At 38.0% G+C, this 13,664-nt stretch overlaps 2 protein-coding genes across 2 annotated transcripts; one reads left to right on the forward strand and one right to left on the reverse strand.

Annotated features, from left to right (window-relative positions):
• The first annotated feature begins 69 nt into the window (after nucleotides 1-69).
• cUnh2orf69 (chromosome Un C2orf69 homolog) lies at nucleotides 70-4,311 on the forward strand. The gene is given in 3 exon segments (XM_084420505.1): nucleotides 70-688; nucleotides 691-969; nucleotides 1,884-4,311. Coding segments are annotated over 3 exon segments (1,044 nt in total). The 5' UTR covers nucleotides 70-640; the 3' UTR covers nucleotides 2,601-4,311.
• Nucleotides 3,684-12,554, reverse strand: stk17b (serine/threonine kinase 17b (apoptosis-inducing)). The gene is made up of 7 exons (XM_084420504.1): nucleotides 11,732-12,554; nucleotides 9,322-9,534; nucleotides 9,084-9,222; nucleotides 8,791-8,917; nucleotides 8,610-8,658; nucleotides 7,667-7,846; nucleotides 3,684-7,048 (listed from the first exon to the last, which is right to left on the reverse strand). Exons 1-7 carry the CDS (start codon nucleotides 11,848-11,850, stop codon nucleotides 6,811-6,813), a joined length of 1,065 nt encoding a protein of 354 aa, XP_084276630.1. The 5' UTR covers nucleotides 11,851-12,554; the 3' UTR covers nucleotides 3,684-6,810.
• Between the last annotated feature and the right edge of the window lie 1,110 nt (nucleotides 12,555-13,664).

A 13,664-nucleotide genomic window follows, 5' to 3' on the forward strand; every position in this document is an offset into this window, starting at 1 on the left:
TAGATAATACAATTAATTTAGTATTAAGTATGTTTTTAGGTTCAAAACTTGTTTTATGATCTGAATGGCTACAACAAATTGACAAATAAAGTAAGACAAAAACATTCACAAAACAGTGCCTATAGAACATTTATTGCATGTAAAATGAATGCCACGTCAGAATGTTAGGGACATATTGTAAATAAATCGTTTATGAACCGGTTCTTTTACGCGAATTGTTCAAAAGAACCGACTGAAACCTACATGACAACAACTGTGGCAATCACAACACCCGCCCCCTGAAGTTTAAAAAGAAACTTAGATTTTGGACATTAGATGAAACATTGTCATGCCGCATTAATCGCTACAGTGTTCTAGTCATGCAGTCGATCTAAATGCGTTATATCTGCACTGCCGCTGTTCATGAATGCTTTTTGGCTCCACGCATGCGCATCGTTGTCAAGTTTTGACGCTCCCCAAAAACGCCACTTGGTGGCGTTTAATATAAACAAATCATAAGCAAGACACATTTCAGTATCTGAACCGTTCGGTTAATTTTAAAATGCTAAATCAACGACCGGATTATCGGCCCACCGGATTATCCTGAACGCAGCTATAATATTTTGGATAATGGGTTGCTTTTTGCGCCTGTTTTGCAGTGATGGTTTCGATCTTAATGCTGCAGCTCGTGCAGTCGCCGCTACGTAATCCCTTTTGCTCATGGGAAGTATCCGATCAGTTGTGGCTTGTTTATCGCTAGCCGCTATAGCGAGGAAAATGAACGCCGCAGCGGGGCTGTATGTCCCCGGGACATCCGTTACTGCGCCCGGGCTGCTCCGCCTGACTTCAGTACCCGGTCATGATCAAAACCGCGTAAACGATGTTCTGCTCTTACGACCCGCCACGGAAACGCAGAGACGATGCGATAACGAAACAGAGAACCTGCAGAATGGAAACGATCACGTTGTCTTCTTTCCTGGAGACATTCAGGTTGGTGCATGTCATCAATCCTGAACCTGTCTTGTCATGGTACCACGACTGCATGCCCTCCTAAATTACTTCCCTAACAATAGGCTAATGGGTTATTTAATAAAGCTCTCAACTGTGTCAGGAATTATATATTGTTTAAACAGTGTATCCTCTTAATTATTAGAGTATATGCCTACTGCGCGTTATAGGGAATGTGAACCCCCTGTAAGAAACTTCTAGGATTATTCACTTGATACAGTCATTTGATACAGTTTAGCTTCTGTTGCGACTAATAAGGAATCTCTATATTTAGTTTTTCATTAGAGACATTGGAAACAGACCCAATACACGGTTTAACATCATACTGCAGAACAGCATTTATTTGAAACAGAAATGTTTTGCAAAAATTTTGATTAAATGCATCCTTGCTGAATAAAAATATACATTTCTTTCAAAAAGAAAAAAAAATCCTCACTGACATTTGAACCATAGTACATGCATGCCTCACAGCTATTGAATATGTCTGAATAAATGGAGCGTTTTTCTTTTAGATAAAGTGAAGACATGCGCATTTAGTCCTGCTGTTTTCTTCTAGAAGAATATTAGTTAAAGCTTGAATATACTTGAATCATGTTAATGGACAACTAGGAATTATCAGGCAATTTTAAAATATTTTCAGTCATGGAAATTACTATAGTGAATATATTTTTCTATTTATGTGCATCGTTCATTGTGAGAAACTTCCCATCATCTCTATTAAACAAATTACAAATGACAAAGTCATAAATTCATTGCTCAAAAGGTGTGCGAACCCTGTTTTCAATAGTTAGTGTTTATTAGCCTAAATATAGATGCTGAATTTCTTAAATCTCTCTTCCTCTTGACTATTCATCCTCTTTTCAAAATGCAACTTCTCATTCTCATCTACTATCCAGAACTTCCAGCAGGAAATGGCCCTCCAGCCTGACGCTGCCCCATGGCAGTCCTGGAGCCTGGAGCGTGTCGCCCTCACCCTGGGCCACCGGTTTCCTGGCTGCCATATCTGGGTAGTCCGCGCATCCCGCATGTACCTACACAAGTTCAGCTGCTATCAGAACTTTGTAGAGAGCAACCTATTTGGAGCACCAGAACACTCTCCAGACTATGGAGGCATTCGCCACCTGAGGGCACTCCTGGGTCATGGCATGCAGCGGGCTGGTCTCCCAAATCCTTTACCTCCTCTTAGTGGCACAGCCACCCCTGGCCCCCTTCCTGCGGGTTTCACCCTTACCATAGTGGGCTTCAGTAAAGGATGTGTTGTTCTCAATCAGATAGTGTATGAGCTGGCTGGAGCTCGAGCAGACCCAGAACTGAGGCTGTTTCTGGACAGTGTCTCAGACATGTACTGGCTGGATGGAGGACACCCTGGAGGCAGTGAGACGTGGGTGACCAATAAATGTGCTCTGGATGAGCTGGCCTCCAGTGGGGTGGCTGTCCATGCCCACGTCACTCCGTATGAGGTAAGGGACCCGATGAGGGCATGGGTTGGGCGAGAGCACCAGCGCTTTATAAAGACTCTGGAGGATCTGGGTGTCTGTCTGAGCCAGAAACTGCACTTCGAGGAGGAGCCGGCGTCCATTGAGAATCACTTCAGAGTCATTCAGGAGTTCTGACTGTTCTTGATCTAGCCTATGCTTCAAGTCTTAACATGGAGTGTATTCTCTGTAGAGCAGACAGCTTTGTATTGCACTGATTAGTTGAAAAAGAGCTTTGGGTGTGCCTACCCAACACTCATAAATAGGAGAAAAGATTGATGCTTAAAGGGATAGTTCACAGAAATAGTGAAATACTGTCATCATTTACTCACCCTCATGTCTCTCTAAGCCCTTAAGACTTTGGTTGATTGTTAAAACCCAAATTAAGATATTTTTAAGGAAAGCTGAGAGTTTTCTGTCCCTCCATTGAAAGTCCAGGTGACCAAAACTTAGATCCAAAAAGGTCATAAAGGGGTCGTAATATGAATCCATATTAAGCAAGCAGTTTGAACCTTGTGAAGAGATACAACAACTTTATTTGATGAACAGATTTCATTTAGGCTTTTATTCACATAAAAACACACATATGCACATCACATATGGTAAACATGGAAGCTCATGCACGCATAACGTGCATTCATCATGCGCTAGAACAAACGTCATTGGTTCTCGTGCATCACACGCACATTTGAGATCTGTGACGTGCTTCATGTATGTGTGTCCATTTAATCTGTTCATCATATAAAGCAATCATATCTCTTCACAAGACTTGGATTAAACTGCTTTATTCATATGGATTCATTTTACAACACCTTTATTACCTTTTTGGATCTTCTGAGATCTGGTTACTTGGACTTTCAATGGAGGGAGAGAAACCTCTCAGGTTTCATTAAAAATATCTTAATTTGTGTTTCAAAGAAAGTCTTATGGGTTTGGTACATGCGGTTGAGTAAATGATGACAGAATTATTATTTTTTGGGTGAACTATCCCTTTAATGACCAGACTTGTAACACATTTAGCTGCCTGACATTAAGCCTTATTGTTTGCCTGTTGCATCTACTTACATAGGCATTGTCCGATATACTAGGATACTTGTTTTACATAGTCTATTTGGAATGCATATATGCTTCGTAAAACCATCATCACTTCATGTTTAAAGGGCTCTCATTTCCTAAGAAAGGAAAAAGTAACTATCTGAAGGTGGTTATTAAATTAATTTGTTTTTATGTTGTTACAATAAATTATAAAGCTTGGATTTTCATTTCAAGTATTTGTATCCCCAATGATATATGGATACTCTTGAATGTAAAAACACTTTGTAAACTTCCTGGCCCTGCTAAGGAATATATATTAAAAACATTGCAGACAAGCAAATCTACTAAAAAGCAGTTACAGCTCCAAACTGTATTTCATAAGCATCGTCCCATATACGATTACATTGGTTTAATATCACAAATGTGTTTTGTGTTTGTGTTCAATAGTTGGTATTGCTTTTATTTGGAAATCAAATCAAAGAATCTAAGGATCTTCCATTGAAATGAAATGTATAGAATATATTTTTGGTTAGATGGAGAAAAAAAAAACTAAAACTTTAAAATATTTTATTTACTGACTCATTCTGTAATGTTTTATTGACTGAGTAATGGAAATTACCTAAAACGCGTCCAGCATTGATCTCAGAAGACTATACTCTAGGTGGCGCACTTTATTTGGAATGTGCTGTATTGAATATATCACATACTAATGAATATGCCGATTTTGTAATATCCTCAATGTAATGCGATGAATGTACTTCCTGCTTCGTAGTCATTCCATGCTGACGTAATCCAATAAAAATGTTGAAATGTTTCAGTGATCTGTTTAATTAGAAACATGAACTTTAAATAATGCAATTCAAGTTGATTCAACAAGAAATAAAACTGGAAAAGTTACATCAAATCCACAGCTGGCATCAAGGTTCAAGATGTTGAAAGGAATATATAAAATTAGTATGTAAGAATTATTAAAAACATAAAAATGTTAAAAGTTTAAATGATAATTTAATGATTTTCAGTCATAGATTATGGCTTTACTATCCTTTTATTATTAAATAATGTGATAGAAAGGGGGATGAAAAAAAAAAATTTGTTATGGGTCATAAAACAACAAAATCGATATTAAGGGTGCATCCTTTACAACTCTAGACTCTCAATGGCTTTATTAGAATTTGTAATACAATTGAACGTAATTTATGATACATATAACTCAAAATACACAGTTTCCATCGTGAGTATCTTCCATTATCAGTTTTCAGACAATCAACAAAGTTATCCTGTAAAGTGTCTTTATAAAGTTTGTCACAAGCTTTCTGCCAATACCACAGTGACTGCTCAGAAATGCACTCCAAAGTCTGGCCTATTTTGCAGCTTCAAATACCTCATGCCCCTACTGAGGCCGTTTCCCAGGCAAGGAATAGATTCAAGTTTTCCTTTAAGATGACGGCATACAGTGAGCACACGACCGTGACAAGAGCCTCTCGTCTTCGGAGACAATAGCTCTATTATGATTGCAGACTGGTGACATCTCTGGGAAACCGTAAGGCCCAGAGCACACAAACACACATGAGCGCTTCACACCTCTTTAAACAGAACAATAACTGAAGGGCTCGACCTTCAAGACTAAATTCTGCAATACTAACATTTCCAGTTCTAGCAGCCACTCAAAAAAGCTGTCAATTATATTAAACCCTCAGCTATGTTTTCACTAACCCTCGTATGTTGCATTACTGCACACTTTCTGATGTGCACAATTCTTCTTCCAAACTATTTTCCACCACAATAACATTCACTTGCCCTTCATTCCAGAATTCACTCTGTACTTTCAATACAACCAAACATGCTTCACTATCTGACATAACCATATCATTTCAACAATAACAACCAACATTAATATCCCATCTTTTCATGCCCTACATATACAAAGACCATAAATATAACTTTAACAGTTTTCCCTTCTAAAACGCATTGCATATATGTATCCCATTAAGTCCATACAAATAATTTACTTTTAATACACCAGGCCATCAGTTTAAAGGGTGTACCAGTATCTCAATTAAAACAGGGCAAACATTAATAATACATACACATAAATGTGCTGCACTGGTATTGCATGAGATCAAGTGAGGCGGTACGGCTCAAGCATAGAGGAAAAAAAATGCACACAAAGGCACTCGAGAAATATACATCGGTAAACTGCAGTTACAGCTAACCCTGAGAATAAGGCTCAGAATGAATGAGTACAGAAACCTCCATCAGTTAATGGCATTAGCTAAAAAACACCTGTACAAAAACGGTAACAAAACCCTGAATTACCTCAGATTGGTGCATAGATAAAAACTCTCATTTTAAGATTATGTATATCATAGGCCATCACAGGCATTGAGATACGAGGCGCCTGCCATAGGAGAATGCTAGAATGGTACTTAATAACAGTTTATTATACAATATGTTGGCAGGAAAAAAGGAAATATTTAAAACAAGAATGATTTTAAAAACAATAGATAGACTCAATTTACTACATCTAATGCTGTTACAAATATTTTCTCATATTTTAGTCACAGAAACACATATAAAAGAGGGTTTAAGTGCTTTTCTGATTTTCTTTAGTCATTCTGTAGAAGGAAGTTCTGTGCCAATACAAACACATATTTGTGTAATCCAGGGTGTGTTGTACGTGTGTGTGTGTTGAGTCACATTTTTAAAGAGCCCACTAATGTGTCAATACCACACGAAAGGAGAGGATGTAAGTCAAAACACACACCCATACACCGAGGGCATTCCAGTACTGAACCTTTCCAACAGTGAACAAGGTCTAATCATACAACCAGAACTCCCTCTGACACTGAGACACAGAGAACAAAGACTGACATTAGTTTGCTTAAACACTCGCATCTTTCATTTAAGCAGAATTAAAAACCACCGAATGCCCTGCTGCTCTCAAGCATCTGTCTTTTTCAGATCCCTTTTTGTTGCTTTAAGTGCAAAAATGGAATAGTGTCTAGATTAATATGGGCTAAGATCTGCAGAATAATGAATGAATGATACTGAATGGAGATTAAAATAAAAAATATATTCAAATTAATAATTTAAAATCCCAAACTCTTGAGACAGGACAGCAACATAGATATTTAGATTCTCACTATTATAGTATTAATATTACACCAGATCTGGCCCTTTTGTGAAAAGGTCATCTTTGGTCAACCAAAGGATGGTGAAAAAGAAGCATGTTTGCTGGTGCCGTGTGGGGGAATGTATTCAAGGACCAAAATTGTGATAATGTTATTCAGTGCAAGTGCATTTCCCTTTAGGATCAGCATAAGTGGTCACTGTCGGCCGTGGCTGACATGTCCTCCTCAAAACGAAACCTCTTGACATGTGGCGAGTCCAGAATGTTCTCTTTGTCTTCAGGATCCTCGGGTGGCGCGGACCACTTCCCCCCGAAACTCCTTTCCCGGGGAGTGTGTGGGGTCACAGGGACTGGATCAGAACCTGGAAAGTGGATCCATAGCCAGGGATGGGTCATGCAGTCGGCGGCACTGGGACGATCCCTGAAAAAGGAGGGGAGAATTCATGCCAAGGACTTTGATATGTGGTTAAGTGAAAACTAATCTGAAACTATCGTTAAGAACAGTAATAAAACCAAAGTACATCAATTACTTTATGACAAGTGCAAATGTAAAATCTTAACTCTATATAGAAACAAACCTTTTTCTTTCCATTTATCTTAAACAGTCTATTTTGACCTGATTTATTCTCAAATGTTTTGTCTTTTCTACAATTGTGAATGCATGTTTGAAGACAAACGAAAAGAAAATGAAACCTGGACTTTATACTTTGTGATAACCAACAGTTATACAATCTATGGGAATGGAGAAAGTCAATATCTGAAAACTTTGAGCCATAAAAGAGTGATCATTGAACAAGTTAATTTGTAAGCCTATTTATATGTTTGCAATGACTTCATTTCTGAAACACTTCATTTGTAATGCATAATACAACCATATGACCCAGAATAATTACTGTTTTGGAAGTGGGGAAGGGTATTACATAGCACTTATTATATGACTCTTTATTTAGAAGCAGTACATAATTTTGCACAGTACAATGACTGAGCTTGGCAAACTTCCCTTCACTTCCTCCAAGTGTCTTAAATGAGAGTCACTCACTCTGGTGCTTTGACCAGCAGTTTCTGGATGAAGTCGACAGCCAGCTCAGACACCCTTGAGAAGGCCTCTATGCTGTAGTCCACGTTCACCTGGGATACGTTTAGGAAGGTCTCCTGTTTATCCTCGCCAGCGAAGGGAGACTCTCCTGTCACCAGCATATAGGCGATCACACCCACACTCCTGAAGTCAACGGATACACAATCAGTTTAAAACCATCTCTGACACATCAACAGAAACATCTATGAACATGGATATTCCTTTATTAGCACAAAGTTGTTTGACTCTAGTATCAAACTGACTTCAAATCTACTGTTCAAAAGTTTGGGGTTTAGTACGATTTATTATTAAATCGATCAAAATTGATAGTAAAGACATTTATAATGTAACAAAAGATTTTTATTTCAAACGAATGTTGTTTCTATTCATCAAAAAATCCTGAAAAAATTTTTTTCAACATTGATAATAATAAGAAGAAGAAGAAGAAGAAGAAATGTTTTTTGAGCACCAAATCAGCATATTGAAATATTACTGAATGATTTCTGAAGGATCATGTGACACCAAAGACTGAAAAAAAGACTGCTCTGCCATCACAGGAATAACATTTAACAACAATTTACAATATTACTGTTTTTTGATAAAATAAATGCAGCCTTGGTGAGCCTTTTCACAGCCGTTTCAAAACCATTTAAAAAAATACTTTTGAACGGTAGTGTATGGCTTTCAGATTGTCCTATTTTTGTCTTTACTTAATAGACAACAATTCTCACATCTCCAAACCAATGAATTTCCACAAACTGTGTATAAAAAGAAAAATGTCTATTGACCATTGAAATTTCCATGACCTTCTACAAGTTTATTAATGTCCATGCCATTTCCAGGTCTGGATATCAGCCAGTGGGAACCTTGTATATTGAAACACCTGATGAAAAAGATTAAGACTCACCAGAGGTCTGTTGCTGTGGTGATTGGTTCATAGTTCAGGATCTCAGGGGCTGGATATATGATCAAAAGCAAAGTGACCAAATACATTACTTTCATTGAGCATGAACTCTTCTGCTATAATGAGACCATGAACACAGAGATATGTGTGGATTTGAAGATGAATTACACTGAATAAACCTTACCTACGTACTCCGGGGTTCCCAGAATCTCTCTGAGCTCCCCAGCAGAGCCTAACCGGCGGGCCAACCCAAAATCCACTATCTTTATATCCCCCATTGGGCTCAGATTGGTCAGGAGAATATTCTGGGGCTGAATGAGAGAATACAGTCTCAATAAATACAACTAGTGCTTTTAAGAAGAAATGCACATAATCATATTGAACAAGAGTAGCATGAGGCAGATCCTAGATTAAAAGGCTGGAATTTCAGGACAGAATGTGTCCAATGAAGATGTTAAAAGCAGCCGTGCATCTAACCTTCAGGTCCAGGTGGACAACGCTGTTCTGGTGAAGTAGATGAACGCCCTCAAGCATCTGTCTGATCAGTCGGGTGATCTGACCTTCAGGAAGCAGCTCCTCTGACACACAGTGATCAAATATCTCTCCACCCGCCGCACTAAGACACACACACATTCAGGGTTATTCTTAGTACTGAGCCCAACGATCATTTCGTGAACAGGGACATGCAACTGATGCTTCTAGTCACAGCACTCACTATTCCAGCATTAGAACGAGGTCGTGATCGGTCTCATATACAGCATACAGGTTCACCACACGAGGGTTGTTCTTCGCCGACTCTAGAACGGCGATCTCATGAACGACCTCCGCCCTGCAGTCGCGACCTCGTCGCCGCTTCTTGATGAACTTCGCAGCGAAGACTTTCCCTGTGGCCTTTTCCACACACCGCTTCACCACTGCAAACTTCCCCCTGAAGGAGACAAACAGAGAACACAGAGAATAAAAAAGAGGTAGAGAAAGATTAAAATGAGTGTAATGGAAGCTAAATGTGACAAGTGGAAAATTTTGTGATAAATAAAGTACCTAACTTTTTAATATCTGTCACAGTGCGCACGCATTCAGTCGCACCTATAGCAGTTCTCTCATTCACACCAAAGCTCTTACTGACACAGATAGTTATTAACTGAGTCAAACCCTTCATTAGATGTTCTCACTGTTTAATATAAGGTTAGATGACTGATGTGAGCCAGTCTTTACTCGAGAAACTGCAATTACTGTCACAGCATGAACAGGTGAGACATTAGGCCACAAGCCTATGCTCAAAATCAACCCCACAATTCTTTGGACCAGACCATCACCTTTACAAACCATTTTGTTATAATATATAGGATGTATCATACTGAATGTATAGCCGACCAGTACGGTCATGTTGCATGTTGCATAATGTATCGAGTTAGATCTGGGAACCAAGTCAAAGTAGACAGTAAAATTCTTACATACAAAACAAAAGTTTTACATACTCACAAAGCCTGCATTTATTTGACAAAAAATACAGTAAAAACAATAATATTGTGAAATATTATTATTTACAATTTAAAAGAACTGTTTTCTTTTTCAATATATTTTCAAAATGTAATTTATTCCTGTGATGGCAAAGCAGTCACATGTCTTCAGTGTCACATGATCCTTTAGAAACCAAATCAAAACAAATATTAATTTTCAAAACAGTTGTGCAGCTTTATGTTTTCTTCAGGTTTCTTTGATGAACAGAAAGTTCAGAAGAACAGCATTTATTTGTTGAATGAAATAGAAATTAAACTAGAAAATTATTTGTAATAATATTTTAATAAAAAGTCACTTTTTATCAATTTAATGTTTTCTTGTTGATAGAAGCATTCATTTATTTCAACAAAAAACAAACAAACATCAAAACGTTTGAATGGTGTAAATATCTATATGATAAAGAAAATTAAAACCCACCCATGAGTAAAATTAATATTCACTATTGATTTTTCTATGATTTCTTAATATTTCTATGACTTTCCCAGACCAGGGAAAAATCACTGATATTTACAGGTTTCTCCATCAGAAGTAAAAATGTACATGATCAATTAACTCCATTCTCACTGGTTCTAATTCAAAACAAAATTGCTCTTTGAGAAACTTTGAAACAAAAAAAACAAAACATCTTCACACTGACAAGTTAAAACTATAAGTGAACTGTGAAATGATTTCTTGTTTACAGCACAGCCGGTCGCATAAAAACAGCCCGAATATGGCTGTAAGCAAATGTATGAGAGAAAGAGGAAGAGACCAATATTACTTCCTCTTTCTCAGTATTCACAGTACAATCTACAGCACAACACAAAACTGGGTCTGGTTCCCACATGGGTTTCCTTCCTGCTAAAAGCTCCAAAACCTGGCTGCAGAGCTTTAGCAATGACACACACACACATATTAGTCACAGTTCAGTGAGCAAGGCCTTTCCAATCCCGAATAATACAGAAGCAGGACAGACTCCAACTCCATACGGCAGACAACCTTCAGTCCTACTCACCCTGTGACAAAATAAACCAAAACCTCTATTCTAAAGTTTATATATCTGCTTATAATCTGGGACCACAATACTTCCCTAAATGGCAATATATGATAAATATTCCAACTACATGCACATTAGCAGTTAGATGAAATACCATGAAAATGAATGTTTTTATTTAGCAAGGATGCATTAAATTGGTCAAAAGTAACAATAAATATTTTTACATTTACAATAATTTATATTTGCTGTTCTTTTGAACTTTCTACTCAACGTTGAATCCTGAAAATTAATGAATCATGAATTAATATATCATGCACGTATATTATAACGTGTGGAGCAAAGATAAGACTAACAGGATATAAGAGGACAAAAACATGCTACAGTTCTGTAATCTGACTGTAGTACTTCTGTCTCAGAGAATTACATGAAATATGACAGAACAACCACATTCACGGACACCATACCTATACATATTACATTACTGCACTGAGCATCAGTTCTACAGTCACTGTATTGTTTATCAACATATGAAGACATTATGATAACATCAAATGAAGAATTTTAAGTAAGAAACAATTAAAGAGACACAGACTTCTGGTAATGAGGAGTATATTTAACTGTTACACACCTGCCAAGTTCGTGGCTCATGTCAAAAACGGCGTCCAGGGGATCCGTGTGGATGTGAGTGTGGATCTCTGACAGCAGAGCCGAGGATCCACTGCGACTGTCCAGTCTCCTCCGGGCCATCACCACCAGCGAGTGTCCAGTGAAGAGTGCAGACTGCTTTTATCACTTCAACAACACTCTGCTCATGTTCAGAGTCACCACCAGGAAAAAAAAAAACACCCACTGCCACCGGCCTCTTGAAACGTTGAAACGGCTTCAGAACGAGACTTTAGTTCGCGCCGCGGTTATCCAGGAAGTGTTGCCAATAAATTAATTCACTTAACTGGAGTGAGTTCAGTTGAGTTTGAACACGACAACTGATGCTAAGAGCCTATAGCTAGCGCAGATTAGCTCATTTAGCCCTTAACGATTCCGCAAAAACTCCTGGATTAAACTCTACCCTTTATTTAGACGAACGTACACTGAGATTCGTCTCATTCTGTTCAAAATACAAACCGTCCGACAGGCAGCGCTTCCTTTCACGCAGGACAAAATCACGACACTAGCTAAGTTAAAACTGACACCCTCTTCCTCTTCTCACGGGAACAACAGTATGTAGTTCAACTGACAAACTATCGGTTATAAACCCTGAATGAAGCTGAACGAAGAGTAAACACGCTAGTCTGGCTAGTTCATGCTGAGGTAAGTCGGTTTTGGATTCTGCGATTCAGATCTTGTCCACCGGTGTTTTCTTCAGTTTCAAATTCTGCTCGGATGCCAGAACGAGAAGTGAGGCACTACGTCACCACTACCGTCATCATCACCGGTCGGTAGAATGCGCCCATTGTACGAACGATAGATAGATAGATAGATAGATAGATAGATAGATAGATAGATAGATAGATAGATAGATAGATAGATAGATAGATAGATGGATGGCAGATATTACCATGCTTTATTAAAAAAAACTCTCGGGTATGCGCAATGCGCTCTTAAAGTTAAAAAACAAATATAGGCCACTGTCTCTTTAAATTAGTGCTAGATAATTGTCAATTTTAAAATAAGTAGGGAAAATTAAATATTCGATAGGCTACTTATAAATAAAAATAAAACGCGTAGCCTAGTGTATCCAATGTGGTGTCTATACATCATGCATTCTTAAAATAAGATTGTTTTAAGTAATGATTTAGGCTATATACTAATACATTTGGTTATATATATATATATATAATTTTTTTAAGTAATTATTCTTCCTTTCATTTAATTAAGTGTTTGCTTATCTGTTTTGCAGCTTGTAATACTGTCATCAAATGTGAAATGCAGAGGAGCTGGAACTTTGCAGGTCTGCTTTGGATTTCTTGTCCCTAGTAGACAACTGAACTGAAGTAGGCAACTGGACTTTAGTCCATGGAAATGCAAACTCAATGAGTAAGCTGACAGGTGGAGTTTGATTGGCCAAGCAGAAAGATAAAATGTAAATCATGGCTACAAATCAACACTACAAAGACAAACACAAAAGAGTCCAGACAGCACTCAAATCTACTGGTACATTCAGTGCAAAATATAATTTAAACACAGGACAAGACTGACTGACATACATATATTACAGCTATATACAAAAATGGACACATCATGGAACGCATGCAGGTTCACATTTTCACCAACTGGTTTCAAGTGATGGCTCTTTCATCAGCATCATATTACACGATCAGTGACCCACAAGGTTTACATAACAGCTGATGTATGAAAAGTATGGAAGTGACATTTTCTATTTTCTCATTTATTTATTTCCCCAATCCCATCCCATCCCATCCCATCCCACCCCCTATTAACAGCAACTTCTCATGCAAATTCAGATAATCTGGACTTGTTGTTTCACTAATTCCAGCATGCAATATCAAGCTATGACACAACGCCATCTAAGGGTCAAACTCAGGTACTGCTTCTTCGACCCT

This window comes from Rutilus rutilus, assembly GCF_951802725.1.
Source record: "Rutilus rutilus genome assembly, chromosome: 10".
Classification (NCBI taxonomy): Eukaryota; Metazoa; Chordata; class Actinopteri; order Cypriniformes; family Leuciscidae; genus Rutilus; species Rutilus rutilus.

Bases quoted from the DNA above. Each gene is read 5' to 3' on its own strand.
- stk17b (XM_084420504.1), bottom strand. From the start codon at position 11,850: ATGGCCCGGAGGAGACTGGACAGTCGCAGTGGATCCTCGGCTCTGCTG. The intron at 9,223-9,321 runs GTGAGTGCTGTG...TGTGTGTCTTAG, and splicing joins CTCGTTCTAATGCTGGAATA to TGCGGCGGGTGGAGAGATAT. The intron at 8,918-9,083 runs GTTAGATGCACG...TCTCTCATTCAG, and splicing joins TTGTCCACCTGGACCTGAAG to CCCCAGAATATTCTCCTGAC.